Here is an 18,612-nt window from a genome sequence, read left to right as displayed (position 1 = left end):
ATATTTTATCCTATACATGAGAGGTTTCTAAATGACTGACTAGTTCCAAGCTACAAAGGTGTCAGCTCAGTGTGCATAAAAGAGTTTAAGAAACAAAATCCAAAAATTTGTGTTCAAATCCAGGCTCTACTACATAGTAAGTGTAGGGCCTTGTTCTGGCCATTTAACTCCCAACTTCAGTTCCTTCATCTGTAAGATATGGACTGATAATAATTTCTGTTTTCCAGTTTGCTGTTAGGTCTGAATAATGCTGACATAATACTAAAAGATTTCACAGCTACAAATTGTTTTGTTTGATAGATTTAGAAGGTTTTGTTTGTTTGTTTGGTTGGTTTGTTGGTTTTTGTCAGGCAATGCTTTATTCTGGAATGAATACTTGTTAACATCATTAGGTTGGATATCAATCCCTCTGCTATGTTCTTGCTACTTGACATTGGTCAAGTCACTTACTCATTTTGGAACTCAGTTTGTCTGTAAAGTAGAGATAGTCCCTACTTCTTTTTGTTGTAGTGATGATGAAATAAGATCAAATATATAAAGTCTCTTACAGTAAATATCAGGTAAATGGTAAATCTATTACATCTTTTTCCTACTGGTTGATTGTAATGAGTGAGCTGCTCAACTGGTTGACTCTTAGTTCCTTCCCTCATTTCAAAACAAAAATAAATAACTATCTCATTAATCAACTATCTCATTAACCAACAGCATTGCAGTCATTTGAAAATAACCTCAAAACTTCAAACAACCCGTTTTGAAGATCATCAATGTTTACATTACTTTTCTTTTAAGACAATTAATTAAAAGCAATTGTCAGACTTTCTATCATAAAATTACATCAAGGTTGTTATAACTGATTGCATAACAATAATATTTTGATTTAAAAGAAGATCATATTGTAAGCGCAAATTTATGAAGAAAACAAGAATTGAAGTAATTTAAAGGTTACCTGTTTTAAAATGCCTGCTGCCATTTCATGGCTACAATCAAAGATTACATGAAACTCCTTGCCTCTTTTCATTTCTTTTAGTAAGGGTTTTGCATCCTTTGTATCAGCAGGTAACTGACGAATTTTGAGTCGAAGATTATACCTTGATGGAGCTTTGATGAGCTCTTGCAAACGAATGAGACCTTTAATTAAAATGGAAAAAAAAAGAATATTAGAGATAAAAAATAGAGTAGGGCAAAGAATCAGAAAACACTCATTAGAATGTATAATTTTCTTCTTATTTCATTTTAATTTTTGTGGTTACATAGGTTTGTATATTATAAACTACATGAGATAGTTTGATACGGCCAAGAATGCATAATATTCTTGACCATGTATAAGTGTATTTAATGGTGCAACTTGAAATTCCTGTTTCAAAACAATTCCATATCCTCTGTTATTTTTGTTAAAATAAACATTTCTCAAATTCTTTAAGACATTTTTCAAGTTATAAAAGAAACACATGACTAAAAGTTAATATAAATAACTTAAATGTATAAAAAGACATAGAGTAAAATACTTTCCCTTTATACCCCAGTTCTACTCCCCTGCAGGTTGTCACTATTAAAGGCTTGAAATATTGTTTTTCCATAACACGTTCTGTGCATTTACACGTGTACACACATAGCTTTGTTTGTATTGTATTTTACATTAATAATTGTTTTGTGATAATGCCTTAGAGGGCCTTGTAAGTCAGTGATTATTATTCTAGATTGCCTTTAATGAACACTGTGTTTTATCACGCACCTAATTTATGTAACTATTCCCTATTATTAGAAACTTTGGTTACTTGGTTTTCATCGTCAGTAACATGTAATGCTCTGGTGAATAACCTGAAAACTCAAGTTGGTGTATATGTAACAGTGAAATAACTTTCCTTAATAAAATAGATTTTAAATAGCCTGAACCATAATTATTTTAAAAAATAATGCTAACAATTTTTGTATTGTTTTCTAGTTAACAACATTAAATTAAAAAGTAAATATACCTGCACACATTTGTAAAGTAAGCGTTCTCCTAGAGAAGTACCTGATAATTAAATTAAAAATATATCACATTAATGAATATATTTCCAATAAGTCATATAACTGTGATGCATTTTAAAATAAGAGACAAATTAATGAATGTATTCCTTTATACAGTCTTCAAGTAATGAAACACATTAAAGAGCTGACACAAAAGATCCACTATATAAAAGAGTGTGAAAAGAAAAAAAGATCATCCAATTCCATTGCAGCTTGGATCAAATGAAGCAATTTTCTTTTCTCCTTCTACTCTTTCTTCTTATCTTTTGAAAATCTCATCTCTATATTACTATTTCTATTTTCCCCGAAAAACTACCTTCATCAATACTGTATGACAAACAACGATAAAGCAAAATATTTGTAAATAATCAGAAACTGTCTCTTTTTCCTTCTCTCTGTTTCTCGAGTGTGTGTGTGTGTGTCTGTGTGTGCACACGTGTGTGCGCACATGTACTGTCTGTATGTATGTATACATACCTGTTACTTAACCTTTTTGAAAACAGGAGTAAATATAAATAAAAATAAATGGAGGGTAGAGGGAAGGGAGGGATGGAGAGGGGATGGTCAGTGGGTACAAAATTACAATTAGAAAGGAAGAATAAATGCTGGTGTCCTGTTGCTTAGAAGGATTACTATAGTTTACAATAAGGTTTTATTTACTTCAAAATAGCTAGAAGATTTTGTCTGTTCTCATCACAAATAAATGATAAATGTTCAAGGTAATGGATATGCTAATTACTCTAATTTCATCAGTACATATATACATATGTCAAAACATTACATTATACCCCATAAATATGCAAAATTATTATGTATCAATTAACAACAAAAAATGTGAATTCACAAATATACTTGGTATATTTTGTTTTAAAAACACATGGCCCCATAAAGTTGCTTCACTGTAAGTTATACAGCTTCTACACCTAACAGCTTCTACACATAACAGCTACAAAAATTGCATGGTAAAATAGTATTACCACATTTTGTTTTGCAAAGTTAAATATTTACTAATGCTATTTAAATAAATACTTCATAAAAATTGATATTAAATGCATCCATTAAACATACTACAATAAGTTCTAGAGAAGTAAGATGTGTTTAATGAGTACAGGTGTTAACATTGAGCTGTAAAGAAACAAAAATAGGTACTTGAACTTGTAATACCTGCTAGAGTTCAATGTTCGGCTATGACATCCTTCCAAACATATATGTACAGAAAACTATACATTCAGAAAACTATATATTTCTTTGAACATGGGAGTGCTCTGCTACTAAATTAGAGTACATTTTACAAGGTAACTCTTTAACTACTTTTTATAAATAAACCAGAGTATTCTTTCAGTAAGTCAGTAGTTCCTGCACTTTGAAAGGTGTGGCAGTAATCTGTGGAGCTGCTTACAATCTAAACAACCGATTTAGAACCTTCAGAGGGTAGAACTCATGCATGCATATTTTAACCAATCTTCCCAGATGACCTTCTTGGTCATAAAAGAATGAGGCCAATTTCCAAATATAGGCCTGGTTTCACCTGGTTTTAGGTGTCATACGAGAGCCAGTCTTTGAACCACTCTGGCATAGCAGTCATGCAGGATAGTAACTATATTATACTAACAGGACAATAAAATAATTAATTCAAAGCAAGATTCTCAACTTCATAAAGGTGAGTCAGAAAACCATAAATACAACTAACTGCAGAAAAAAGAGAAAAAAAATATTCATTTAATAATGCATCTAACAAATGTGTATGACTTATAATCTTCTTACTATAAGTCCAACATTGTTCTCAACATTGGGTAGAACAATTTTGAGAAGTGACTTTTCATGTCCTTTGCCCATTTTTAATGGGGTTATTTTTTCACTGTAGAAAGACAAAATCAGATGAAGTTTCTGTGCATACAATACTAAAAGTATACAGGGGAAAATGATATTAAGCAAGTAACTACAAATGAAGACTGGCAAACAATATTTTGGTTGGAAAGAACACATCATTGAGGAATCATATACGGGATAATCTAACTCAGAGTGGGAGGACTCGGGGGAAAGTATTCCAAAGGAGGTGACGTCTAAGTTAATACATGAATAAAAAGAGAAAGAATAGAAGGAATGCATATAGAAGAATAAACAGTTTTTATATACTGTCATGGAAGTGAGGGAGCAGGTCAGAGAATCTTATGAAGCAAAGAAGAATCAGTGACAAGCCCAGCTGTAGATGCAAGCATGGGGCTGCTTCAGAAGCTTTTATAAAATACTTGAAAGAATTGGGGCTTTAACCTAAGAGCTGTGAAAAGTGCCCACTTGGAATCCGTAGTTCAAAAGAATTGTTCAGATTATGGAGGACTGATGAGAAGAACCGGGGAAAGAAATAGTTGGATTTTTAATAAAACCCGTGCCGGCTAGTGTGAGATGGTATCTCATTGTGGTTTTGATTTGCATTTCCCTAATGATTAGTGATATTGAGCATTGGTTCATACGTTTGTTGGCCACATATATGTCTTCTTTTGGAAGTGTCTTTTCATGTCTTTTGCCCATTTTTAAATGAGGTTGTTTATTTTTTGCTTGTGGACTTGTTTGAGTTCCTTGTAGATTCTGGAAATGAGACCTTTGTCAGAGATATAGTGTGCAAATATTTTCCATTCAGAATGACTATTATTAAACAGTCAAAAAGTAACATGCTGGTGAAGTTGTGGAGAAAAGGTGGGAATGTAAATTAGTTCAGCCACTCTGGAAAGCAGTCTGGAGATTTCTTAAAGAACTGAAAACACCATTCAACTCAGCAATCCCATTAATGGGATATACCCAAAGGAATATAACTCTACCATTAAAAAACATGCATGTGTATGTTCATCGCAGCACTATTCATGATAGTAAAGATGTGAAATCAACCTAGATACTAGAAAATGTAGTACATATACACCATGGAATGCTACACAGCCATAAAAATGAGACCATGGCCTTTGCAACAACATAGACAGAGCTGGAGTTCATTATTTGAAGTGAACTAATGATTGAAAAACTGCCTATTGGTATTATGCTGATTACTTGGGTGACAAAATTATGTGTACACCAAACCCCCACAACACAAAATTTACCCATGTAACAAACCTGCACATGTACACCTGGAAACTAAAATAAAATTTGGAAAAAAAAAACACATAAAAATAAGGAATAAAATCAAATAGTTAGAAGATAGTAGGGATAATGTAAGAGAGGTAAGATGCATATTCAGGGCAAAATATCAGGCAGAAAAAAAAGTGGATGGAATACTGAGATATTTATAAGAAAAGATGATTGAGATCACTTGGTGAGGAAGAAATCAGAGTCTGGGAAGTTTCTGACTTCTGGTTGGGCATCTGGAGAGACAGGGTGCTTTCACTGAGTGTGAGATCATGGGAGGACCATACAATTGAGTCAAAATGAAGGGAGTGATCAGCCATGTCAAGGGTTGCTAACAAACAAATCTCAGTAAGCACTTTTGAAAAAATGGTTATTCAATTTAACAAGATCATTGCTGTTCTAGGCAAGGGTAGTTTCAGTAGGGATGTGCGGGTTGGTTGTTGTGTCATCAGTGGGAGGGAGGTAAAATACAAACCTCCACTCAAAATTATCTTCATATATTTCCATAAGATAGTTTGAGCATCCATCCTAGCCATATCTAATACCCTTGTAGGAAAGTATCAGCCCCTCTCTAATCGATCATCAGTAGCAGATCCATGAGACACCTTAATTTCCATGTCTTCTAAATGAAAGTTTTATCTAGATCAGCAGCTCTCGAAGTGGCTCCACAGACACCTGTACCCTTCAGAAGGGTCCCTGAAGTCTAGCTATTTTTAAATAATACTAAGTAGTTTTGCTGTTTTTGTTGTTGTTTTTGACATAGTCTCAGACTCTCACCCAGGCTGGAGTGCAATTGCGCGATCTTGGCTCACTACAACCTCCGCCTCCTGGGTTCAAACAATTCTCCTTCCTCAGCCTCCCGAGTAGCTGGGATTACAGGTGCCCACCATCACGCCCGGCTAATTTTTGTATTTTTAGTAGAGACGGGGTTTCACCCTGTTGGCCAGACTGGTCTCGAACTCCTGACCTCATGATCCACCCGCCTTGGCCTCCCAAAGTGCTGGGATTACAGTCGTGAGCCACTGTGCCCAGCCCTTCTTTGTTTTTTTTTAACTTCCATTCTCTCATACATGTGCAGTGGAGTGTTCCAGACATTACAGGACATGTGATGTTACAACAGATTGAATGAGGAAGCAGATGTGAAAATCTAGCTGCCTCCCATTAAACTAAATAGTAAAGAGACTTATAAGTATATAAAATAATGCTACCCTTCTCACTTTTTTTTTTGTTTTGGAACATCTAGGTACTTATCATAAAAATATAATATTTATGTGAAGAGGTAATTAGTTTACTATTGTTATTAAATAACTAATAATGAATTTAATGTTCCAATTTTTATTGCTAATATGGTATCAAGGAATATAGCACATATTTCAAATGCTTTTAGAGTTATTCAATAATTATTAAGGATGTAAAGTGGTACTAAAATGAAAATGTCTAAGAATTGCTAATTTAGATTACCCCTAAATTGTTCCCATTTTAAATTTCTATCATTCTCACAAAATTATTTCCATAAATGCAGAATAATCAAATAGCAACCCTAGGTGAATAAAGAAAATAAAAATTGCTTTTGCCCTACTTACCTCACAAGATTTTGTGAGTGTCAAATGTAAATTTGGGGGATTTAGGCTATTATAGCTGGGGTGTTGGGTTTGAATCTCAGTTCAAAATTTTACAATCTGTGTGGCTTTGTGAGAGGCACTACATTACTGTCAGCTTTGATATATTTTTCTCTATAAGAAGGTAAAATCATCTATGGTTTAACATGTAAAACTCTGAAAAATAGACTGGCATATATTAGACTCTCAGTAAATGGCTGTTTGTCATTATGATTATATTGGCTAACATGGGAAAATATTGTATTAAAAATGTACTAGCTACTATCTCTACTTTTGGATGATATTTTGACACTGATTTAGATAGAAAACCTAACATTAGAATTAAAAAAAATTAAGAAATTAACTCATTGCCAAAGGAAAGGCGCTACATAGTTACATATTAGCTCATAAGTTTTGAATTGAAAAAGCTCAGCTGACCCCAAAATAGAAATTTTCTGAAAATAATATCCACAGATAGTTTTTGTAGAGTTCATCCTAAGGATAAACACTGCCAAGTATTTTCAAGTCTCTTATGAGCTCATGTGGATAGTCCATTGAGCCATCAGGTACAATAAATGTTTACTTATTCTCTTCACACTCATACATCTCTGCTGGCATTAATGTAACAGATTTCAGTTTGCCAGTTTCCCTGGGGAATAACATTGAAGAGTGAAAAAAAGATAAAAACCTCACTACTAGTAGGACCTGCCATCTCCTACTTAAAAATTTGAGTAAAATGTTATCTTAATTCATTCACTCCACATATATTTTTTGCACATCCACTATGTGTAAGACACTGATCCTAGATAAATATAATGACTGGAATAATATTACTTATTCAGTCTTCAACTGCATGAGATGCAGTTTGACTCTGGCATTTTTTTAAATACAAAAGCAGTTTCTATAATGCTTTTCACATTCAATGTTTTAAAAAAAATGGCTTACTATTTCAATCAGACAGAAACAGTCTAGAGAACAGTGTAAATACAGAATGCAGAATCATTATTTTTAAATTCTCACTTTCCATCAACTCCTGCACCAGGAGTTGCTTAGAATCTTCTCTTAGCTTCTAAGCCTCTCTTGTTCTGTCCCATGATATTATTTCTCATATTTCCATATTTATTTTCATTCTTAATCCTTTGCTTTCCTTATTCCCTGACATTTAGATATAAGTCTCTGAATTCCATTATTTAGCACACTCTAGAAAAATGGAAGATGGTTGACAAAAAGAAAGATGCATTCAAGACATCCAAAAAATAGGTGTTTATCCACCCATTTTATGTGAAATACACAAAGGCATTCCTGTAGTATAACTTATGTGGATGAAGGTTTTTATCCAAAGAAGTATTGGAGATTGGATTTTGTTTCAGTGCCAATCTACTACTTGTGTCAAACCATTTTAAATTTTCTCATTATAGTTAGCTCTCTGACTTAAGTAGCAGCAATGTTTTTAAATTACATTATTGGCTATATATTTATTTCTGTGGGTCTGTATCCATCTTTTCACCAGCCATGTCTTCTCTTTGCAACTCATCATGTTCTAAAAATGCCAATTGCAGAAAAGATTACCCTAATCAGGCATATCACACACAAGCAAATATGCATACTTTGTAAAATGAGAGGTTTTTCTCTTTTAGGAAAAAATAAGTCTCTCAAAATAATTGAGATGGTTTATGTCTTCCTATCCTACAGTCCATTGGTCAAAATGAAGAAATCAATGGACACTTTGATTTGATGAAATAAAAAGGCAAAATTAATTTTGCTGAAAATGTGGTTAATATAAATAATTTGCAAACAAACATTTTCAGAATTATTCTTTACTAACAAATTTGGTGCCTATTTAAATTGTTAAATTATTTAATGACAGAGTAGAATTATAACTCCTTAAAACAGCCTTTTAATTAAAGTGTCCCCTTCTTCCCTAATGTAATTAATTGATGTAATGATAGTAAAAAAGAAACAATCTGCACAGATGGGCTCCACAAAACCTTCTAACAAAAAAGGGCACCACATTGCAATTATCCCTATATTTTGGTAGATGAGTAACATTCTATTACCTCTAATTTCTTCACTGAGAGTACAGTGCTGTTATTTTTTTTTAACCTTTTTCTACTTTTACTTATTTCAGTAGTAGCTGAAATCAAGGTTTGTCTTTATCTTACAGGGACAGAGGGCTGAGCTGCTCTTTTAAGAGACTGTCATCAATTTAGCTTTTAAGGAGAATCCAGGAGGAGACATTTATGCACACTGCAGCTGGCACTCTCTTCTAAAGAGATTAATCACACCACTTCTACGGCAGGCCTCGTCTACCCTATCCCTGGGAAGGGAGTCCCAGGTTTCCTCCCATACCCAGGTATCCATTTTGGCAGCTACACAAACTAGTGATTTGCCACCTGGCTTAATCATCAGGCCTATTTATCATTTCAGTCAGCCTTTATGCAAGCTCAGACTCAACCCAAAATGCATTGTATCATAAGCTACACAAAAACAATTCATCTATATTCCATGTTTCATCATCATCTTTTTTTTTTTCAGTTGAGAAAAGATAATAATTTATTGAGAAGCCAAAGTATGGCCTTTCAAAGAATTAATTTTATTAGAATGTATGTGGGCTACAGAAATGTTTTAAAGCTAACTAAATAGTGCATACGTACCAGCTATGGATTTTGTAATGTGTGGTAATGCTGTAAAAATAGAGAAGAGAGCTAACTATAATGAGAAAATTTAAAATGGTTTGACACAAGTAGTAGATTGGCACTGAAACAAAATCCAATCTCCAATTTTTTATCAGCCATTCTCTCCTTCTGGAGGTGGGTGGTGATGTGGATTTTTTCTGTACAGAGAACGTTGAAAACAGAGATAATTGGGGCTTAGAGAAATAAGAGAGAAGAGAAAAGGAAATGAAAGGAAACCTTCAAAGAGTTTTTCACCTTCTCAGAGGAGGAAAAGAAAGCTATGCAAAATAGAATTGGAGGGCTAGTCTCCTTGGGACATACTCAAGTCTGAATGCTAATTTTACAGAGATATTGCCTTCTTTCTTTGAAATTTTCTTTATTTTAAAATTATGATATAACCTAGTAAATTGAAGACCCAGAGCATGTTAAAACATTTTAGCTTGATACATTATAAACCAAGTGGCAAATGAGTTTTAACTTGCATGTCAGGGATAATTGATTATTTGTAGCTAAATGAAGCACTGTGCCAAGAATGTTTCTGAGTCCAGTTCTGTGTCTAGGGGCATGTTTCAATACGGGATCTGACCTCGGGTGGTGGGATAGGCATGGTGGGATTATATAATGGTTATCCCCATATTAAAGTCTCTTAATTATTTTTTAATGATATTAAATCATATCCATTATATTGTTTTATTAATGGCAAAGCCCTTCCACGCTTTGTAACAAAAATCATAATAATAATACACTATAGACGATACATTCTAGGCACTATGTTCTCTTTGAAGCCAGGACACACATGATAACCTTGAATCATGATACATTCAAATAAATAGAATTCCAGCAGGAATTCAGACCTTTACAATCCCATGAAAACATTTTAAAAGTGTACAAATTTATAGTCAGTTGCAACTAAAATCCTGTATTTTTTTCTCTTCTCAAACACACCCAAATCCTGAAAACACACTTTGACACTTAATACATGTACATGTGTACACACTTAGAAACATACACATACATACTTCCTTTGCTTCTGTTTTCCTGGAAGTCTAGTTTACCTCTTCCCTAACTTCCTTCCACAGGAGAATTCGGCCATTATGTTTTTGTTTTTTCTACTCCACTCCTATTTGTAAACTTCCATACCAGAAATGCTCACAACCCTGATCTAGCAAAGCAGAAGCCTTTCAGGAAAGCCTAAGTGGGAGAGTCACTAACTAGACACCCTTTTGTAGGTAAGTCATGGAGAGTGGCTGAAACCCACGGGATGATCTTATATGTGGCATAGCAATGTCAAATTTTAGAATCATGTAAGTGGCATGGCAGCCCGTGGCAGGCAGATTCCGGCTGAATCCCAGGTCATTAACTCTCTCCTGAACAAATATAGACAAAGGTATTTAAATGTTTTAAACTTTAGTTTTCTCCCTTATAAGCATTTGATAATAATAATTATTACCATATAGGAAAAATCAAATGAACAAATCACTTAGCACTGTGCTTGGCACATGTTAACCCTTTTCATTGGTTCTGTTAACTGCTTTTCCTTTGGATCTCAGGGTGGTATATATGTGTCTCAACAGGCCCTACTTGATCTCAAAATCTTGCCTGCAGTCCTGTAAGGGGTATCTTTATCAAAATATTTTCATTAAAACCATCTAAGTGAATTTTACTTTCTGCTAGGACTCTAATACACTGTCTGTACGCTGGCATATCTCTTACCAGTCCACTTTCTCAAACTCTAGACTTTTAAATTCACTTTTCTCCTTGGCATCTGTGTAATAAAAAATTAATTTTACCTAAAGAGAGATCTGGCCTTTGCCATTAGCTCCTGGGAGATACTCGCTAAGCCTTTGGCATGTCCTATCTAACAGGAGTGCTTTTGTTTATTTGGGCACCTTGGGCTAACAATGTGATTAGTCTAACAATGTGATTCATGGTAGAGGCTTTGAGCTATGTGGCATCAGCTCAAGTTCTGGAGGGGTTGGAGACTACAGGTCAGCCAAGTGGGTGGCCAGTCATGTCTACATGATTAAACCCTAATAAACGCTTAAGACATTCAAGCTTTAGTGAGCTTGCCTAGTTGGCAATACTACATGCACATTGTTACAGGTCATTGCCTGGAGAAGTGAGCACTGTCCACAAATCCATTGGGAAAGAACAACTGAAAAGTCTGGGCACGGACCTCTCCTGGACTCTTCCCTATGCATTCCTTTCATTGGCCAATTTTAACCTACATTGTTTTGCTGTTATAAATTGTATCCATGAGTATAACAGCTTTCAGTCCACTCTGTGACTCATTCTAGCAAATTATCAAACTTGAGATTAATCTTTGGGACCCCTGAAATTGCAACTGGTGTCAGAAGTGAAGGTGGCCTTGGAGGCCCTTGAACTTTTCAGTTGGTGTTAAAGTGAGGGTGGCCTTCAGGGTGCCTAAATAATGCTACATCTCTATTTTGATGATTAATAAATACTACAAACAGTATTCCCAAACTAGTTCTTCATCTCTGTACCCTCCAAAGCTGCTCCTCCCTCAGTCATCTCTAAGTAGGATAACAGCAACTCACCTTTCCAGTTACTCAAATAAAAAATATAGGTGTCACCTTTGATGGCATTCTTTCTGGCACAACCCATATCCAACATTTTAGAAAATCCTGTCAGATCTACCTTCAAAAATACCTAGAAAATGACCAACTCTTACCTCTTTTAACATACTGGACTAAACTACCACAATCTCTCAAATGGATTCTAACAAAAGCCTCCTAACTAGTATTGCTCCTATATATTTGTATATCCAACAGCAATTCATAATCTTTAAGGTTTATTTTTAAAATATAGAGAATTTAGTGACAGAAAGGTGGGAATAAAGAAGGCAGGAACTTGCCAAGGATGTTTTGATGAAGTATTAAATACATGAAATCACCTAGGTGAAACCATGTTCAGTGTCTACTAGAGTATAAAATTTTAGATTTGACTCAATATACAATGAACTCCAAAGCAGACATACACTCTGACAGTGGCTGTGCTTCTCTTGGCCAGGTGGAGGGAGTTACTGTGATTCCAAACAACCAGTCTTTTCATAGAAAATTGTATAGTAAACAGCATGGAGAACAGAATGCAGTCCTACTAGGTGGTGTCTTAGATATAACCAGAAGTTTCAGGTTCTGGATGGGGGAAGCAGTAGGGTTAAGGAAAATGAAGTGGACAGAGAGTGCCAGAACTCCCATCATATGATAGAGGCTGGGTCCAATATGCAAGACTTGCCCTATAACAATGCCAAGGAGCACCTACCTGGTCATAGCCAGGGCTAAACTGAGGTGTTATATGGAGTGTATCTGTGATTCCAGCAGAGAAATGTTAAGGAAGGCAAGGGCTAAGATATTTAGCTGTGTCCTCACGCAAACCTCATCCAGAATTGTAGCTTTCCTGATCTCCACATGCCATGCAAGGGGCCCAGTGGGAGGTAATTGAATCATGGGGGTGGGTTTTTCTATACTGTTCTCATGTTAGTGAGCAAGTCTCACAAGAACTGATTTTTTTTTGTTGTTTTTTATAAAAGGGCTGTTCCCTTGAGCATCCTCTCTTGCCTGCCACCATGTAAGATGTGCCTTTGCTCCTCCTTAACCTTCTACCATGATTGTGAGGCCTCCCCAGTCATCTGTGAGTCCATTAAACCTCTTTCTCTTTATAAATGGCCCGGTCTTGGGTATGTCTTTATTAGCAGTGTGGGAACAGACTAATACAGGCTGCCGGCCTGATTATGACTCATAAAGTCAATATGCTGTTCCTGTTTCTGCTTTCACTGATATGAAAAAAAGCAATTATGCCATTATCAAAAAGTAAGCAGTGCTTTTGGCCATGCCAAGGCTAAAACCTTTTGGCTTCTAACACTTTAGGGTCTAAGCTCAGTATATGCTAATTTCAATTTTCTCTTCAGAATATTTCAGTTTGTGAGAAGCCAGTAAAATTAATGTTGCATTTTAATTCTATCTCTTTGCTTATTGCTATTAAAATTTGCTTGCATCTCAATCATGAGAGAAATAAGCACATTAGTGACTGATATAAGAGCTGTGCTTGCTGGAGCACCAGTCATGGACAGTGGCTTAGTTCTTTGCTGACCAAAGCCTAGACCCATCCTATTATCTATTTCTTTTTTGTCCTGTTTGTACGGCTGCTGCACGTGGGCTTATATTTGGTATAATGAGATGGGGCATATAAAAAGTTGGACAGTTTAGTGAAAAAGCAGTTGTATTTGTCAGGACTATCTTGGTAATATGTGCAGGCCCAATTCACACTACACTGAGCAAAAAGGTAACTCATTGTCTCCCATAACTGAGAATAAACTCCAGGCATGGTTGAAACAAGGAATTCTTTGTTTCTCTGTTCTCTTTTCCTCTGTTACCTTAATTACTCCTTCCCTTTTTCCCATTTGATAGCACAGATGACAATCAGAATTTCACACTCATAAAAATATATTTTCCTCAAAAGTTCTGTCAGTATCCTAGGAAGGCCTCTGTCCCAGACTGGTGTGATTTGGTGGGAGTAGAGAGTTGCAGTTAGGTTAGATGCCTACCGAATGGCATCAGTGGGTGACTGAAGCAGCCTCACCTGAACTACATGGACTGAGAAGATTCCCTCAAAGGGATTCTGGGCACACAGACACCTACACAAACACAACCCAGAAATGCATCACAGCAATGTTTTAGAAACTCTTTAAACAGGATTATTGTAACTTTGGTCTGTGTCCAGAATTTGGTAATATTTTGATTCAATGGTTGTTTATAATCAGTCACTCTTATTTTTCACCAAACTGGCATATTTTTAAGAGCAGAAGACACAGAGGTAGTTGCTTAATAATTAAACAAAGACAACAAGCATAATCCAGGAGCATCCTGTATATTTCTTCTCCTGTATATTTCTTCTCCTACTTCACCATACTTCATCATCTCCTATCCTGGCGGTGCGACTGACTCACCCTCAGTGGGACCAACACACTTCATTGTTCAATTCTGATGGCCACTTCGCAGGCACTTTTGTCTCCTGACAACCTGTTCAGATGTACACCTGTCTTTCTGCTGCTCTCACTGCCCTCTCAGCTTGTGATAACCCAACTTCAGCTCTCCAGACAGTGGCTGATTAGGTAGCCTGCTGTTCTTTAATCCCCACTTGTGCTCAAGTCAATGCAGTTATGAACGGCAAATGATCCTTCACAGCTCTTATTCTGGCTATGTCCCAGGATGCTGCTGTTATTGGTTTTATACTGGCACTTAATACATCAAATATGATTTAACGTTGACATTGATGAAAGAGCTTATGATGTTTTATGTTGCTGGGCTCATGACTAACAATTATCAGAACTTCTATGTCCTGGTGGGAATGCCAAGTAGAACGTAACTCTTTAGAATCTCAGGTTTTATTTTATCTTCTTGTCCCAGAAATAATATCATCAACCCCAAAGTCTTTAGTAGTTGTGCTTATTGAACATACATCTTACCTTATGAATGATTAAAAGATGTAAATGTATCAGGAATACATGACAGCACATATTGTGTATTTTGAATTGAGAATACAGAAGTGAAATTAAAAAATATAAATGGTATATGTTCACCACCTGTGAGATTATAGGGTGGTGGTGGTGAGACAGATATGCAAATCATTTTTCTTCAATGACTTATGTACAATAATGTGAGAATCTCCAAAGCACAATAGAAGTGTTCAGAATGGGTAACCATTTAGCAAGTGGACAAGGATGGGTGATTACTGTAGAAATAGAAAATAGCATATAGAAAGCACCATGGTATGAGAACATAAAAAGTTAAAATGTCTTCTGTGGTGTTTGGTGGAGAGATGGGGAATCAAGCAGAAGCTGTGACAGTAGAAGGTGAGGCTGACCAGTAGCTGGTAAAAAACACTTCTGAAGGGTATCATGTTAGATTGCACTTTCCAAGAGAAGGAGTTTCATAGTTGCAATCAGTTAAAACATAATTCAGGATTAAGCTAAAAAATAATTTGGCTTAAGCAGAAAAATCTAGGCAGTTTCTTGAAACACAAGTGTGGCAATTCAGTAAGTCCTTAGAAACAGAAACAAGGAGAAGCGAGCCTATGAAGATGTCACCTTCTTTCACTTCTGTTCTTCTTAGTGTTTCTGTTTCATTATTTTCTTTCTAACTAGACCAGCTTTCTCTGCTTCACAGTTCACACAGAAGACATAGCCATTATTCAACTACTGAGTCCAGCAATTGGAAGAGACTAATCTTTCTTCATCACAATTCCAAATTTCTAGAACACAGAATATAATTGGCCCAGCTGTTTTAACCCTTGGTATAATCAACTGTAGCCAGGGGCATAGATTTACTTTAATGTATGAACATTACTGCCTGGGCCTTACCTCTGAGGGTGAGGAAGCTGGAGTATTCTGTGAGTTAGGTAAATACTTACCCTGCCCACTGTGAAATCACTGAAGAAGTTAAGAATGATATAAACAAATTTTCTTGTTATAAGATCACTTTGGTAACTGGGAAGATGGCCGAATAGGAACAGCTCCAGTCTGCAGCTCCCAGAGAGATCAATGCAGAAGGTACTGCATTTCCAACTGAGGTACCCAGCTCATCTCACTGGGACTAGTTAGACAGTGGGTGCAGTCCACGGAGGGCAAGCCAAATCATGGTGGGGCATCGCCTCACACAGGAAGTGCAAGGGGTCGGGGAACTCCCTCCCCTAGCCAAGGGAAGCCATGAGAGACTGTGCTGTGAGGAAAAGTGCATTCCAGCCAAGATACTATGCTTTTCCCACAGTCTTCACAACCACCAGACCAGGAGATTCCTCAGGTTCCTACACCACCAGGGCCCTGGGTTTCAAGCACAAAACTGGGCAGCCATTTGAGCAGACACTGAGCTAGCTGCAGGAGTGTTTTTTTCTTACCACAGTGACACCTGCAAAGCCAGCAAGACAGAACCGTTCACTCCCCTGGAAAGGGGGCTGAAGTCAGGGAGCCAAGTGGTCTAGCTCAGTGTATCTCACCCCCACCGAGCCCAGCAAGCTAAGATCCACTGGCTTGAAATTCTTGCTGCTAGAGCCATCTGAAGTCAACCTGGGATGCTTGAGCTTGGGGGCAGGAGGAGCGTCTGCTATTACTGAGGCTTGAGTAGGCAGTTTTCCCCTCACAGTGTAAACAAAGCCGCTGAGAAGTTTGAACTGGCTGGAGCCCACTGCAGCTCAGCAAAGCCACAGTGGCCAGATTGCCCCTCTAGATTCCTCCTCTCTGAGCAGGGCATCTCTGAAAGAAAGGCAGCAGCCCCAGTCAGGGCTTATAGATAAAACACCTGTCTTCCTAGACAGAGCACCTGAGGGAAGGGGCAGCTGTGGGCACAGATTCAGCAGACTTAAACATTCCTGCCTGCCGGCTCTGAAGAGAGCAGCAGATCTCCCAGCATAGCACTCGAGCTCTGCTAAGGAACAGAATGCCTCCTCAACTGGGTCCCTGATCCCCATGCCTCCTGACTGGGAGACACCTCCCAGCAGGGGTCAACAGACACCTCATACAGGAGAGCTCCAGCTGGCATCTGGCAGATGCCCCTCTGGGATGAAGCTTCCAGAGGAATGAACTGGCAGCAATCTTTACTGTTCTGCAGCCTCCACTGGTGACACCCAAGCAAAAAGGGTCTGGAGTGGACCTCCAGCAAACTCCAGAAGACCTGCAGCAGAGGGGCCTGACTGTTAGAAGGAAAACTAACAAACAGAAAGGAATGGCATCAACATTGACAAAAAGGAGGTCCACACAAAAACTCCATCAGAAGGTCACCAACATCAGACACCAAAGGTAGATAAATCCTCTAAGATAAGGAAAAACCAGCACAAAAATGCTGAAAATTCCAAATACCAGGATGTCTCTTCTCCCCCAAAGGATCACAACTCCTCACCAGCAAGGGAATAAAACTGGAAGAGAATGAGTTTGATGAATTGACAGAAGCAGGCTTCAGAAGGTGGGTAATAACAAACTCCTCCGATCTAAAGGAGCATGTTCTAACCCAATGCAAGGAAACTAAGAACCTTAAAAAAAGGTTAGAGGAATTACTAATTAGAATAACCAGTTTAGAAAAGAACATAAATGACCTGATGGAGCTGAAAAACACAGCACGAGAACTTCATGAAGCATACACAAGTATCAATAGCTGAATCAAACAAGTGGAAGAAAGGATATCAGAGATTGAAGATCAACTTAATAAAAAAAATGTGAAGACAAGATTAGAGAAAAAAGAATGAAAAGGAATGAACAAAGCCTCCAAGAAATACGGAACAATGTGAAAAAACCAAACTTATGTTTGATTAGTGTGTCTGAAAGTGATGGGGAGAATGGAACCAAGTTGGAAAATATTCTTCAGGATATTATCAAGGAGAACTTCCCCAACCTAGCAAGAGAGGCCAACATTCAAATTCAGGAAATACAGAGAACACCACAAAGATACTCTTCGAGAAGAGCAACCCCAAAGACACATAATCGTCAGATTCACCAAGGTTGAAATGAAGGAAAAAATGTTAAGTGCAGCCAGAGAGAAAGATCTGGTTACCCACAAAGGAAAGCCCATCAGACTAACAGTGTATCTCTCTTCAGAAGCCCTACAAGCCAGAAGAGAGTGGGGGCCAATATTCAGCATTCTTAAAGAAAAGAATTTTCAATCCAGAATTTCATATCCAGCCAAACTAAGTTTCATAAGCGAAAGAGAAATAAAATCCTTTACAGACAAGCAAATGCTGAGACATTTTGTCACCACTAGGCCTGTCTTACAAGAGCTCCTGAAGGAAGCACTAAATATGGAAACGAAAAACTAGTACCACCTACTGCAAGAACAGAACAAATTGTAAAGACCATCGACACTATGAAGAAAGTGCATCAACTAATGGGCAAAATAACCAGCTAACATCATAATGACGAGATCAAATTCACACATAACAATATTAAAATGTAAGCAAAAAGAACAAAGCTGATGGCATACTGCTACCTGACTTCAAACTACACTAAAAGGCTACAGTAACCAAAAGAGCATGGTACTGGTACCAAAACAGATATACAGACCAATGGAACAGAACGAGGCCTCAGAAATGACATCACACATCTGCAAGCAACTATCTGGACAAAACCTGACAAAAAACAAGCAGTAAGGAAAGGATTCCCTATTTAATAAATGGTGTTGGGAAAACTGGCTGGTCATATGCAGAAAACTGAA

General features: G+C 37.0%; 1 protein-coding gene across 10 annotated transcripts in view; it reads right to left on the bottom strand.

Annotated features, from left to right (window-relative positions):
* The window catches only part of GRIK2 (glutamate ionotropic receptor kainate type subunit 2), a 1,183,164-nt gene that overhangs the window by 394,574 nt on the left and 769,978 nt on the right, over positions 1–18,612 (bottom strand). For all 10 annotated transcript variants that reach the window (XM_034962599.3, XM_063605422.1, XM_063605420.1 and 7 more), the window contains one exon: positions 947–1,128. In XM_034962599.3, coding sequence (XP_034818490.1) covers positions 947–1,128 — 182 coding nt within the window. The remainder of the gene's footprint in view (positions 1–946; positions 1,129–18,612) is intronic.

The sequence above is a fragment of the Pan paniscus genome, chromosome 5 (assembly GCF_029289425.2).
Source record: "Pan paniscus chromosome 5, NHGRI_mPanPan1-v2.0_pri, whole genome shotgun sequence".
NCBI classification, from domain to species: domain Eukaryota; kingdom Metazoa; phylum Chordata; class Mammalia; order Primates; family Hominidae; genus Pan; species Pan paniscus.
Note: the sequence above shows the minus strand (reverse complement) of the source record. Positions and strands in the feature narration are given on the sequence as shown.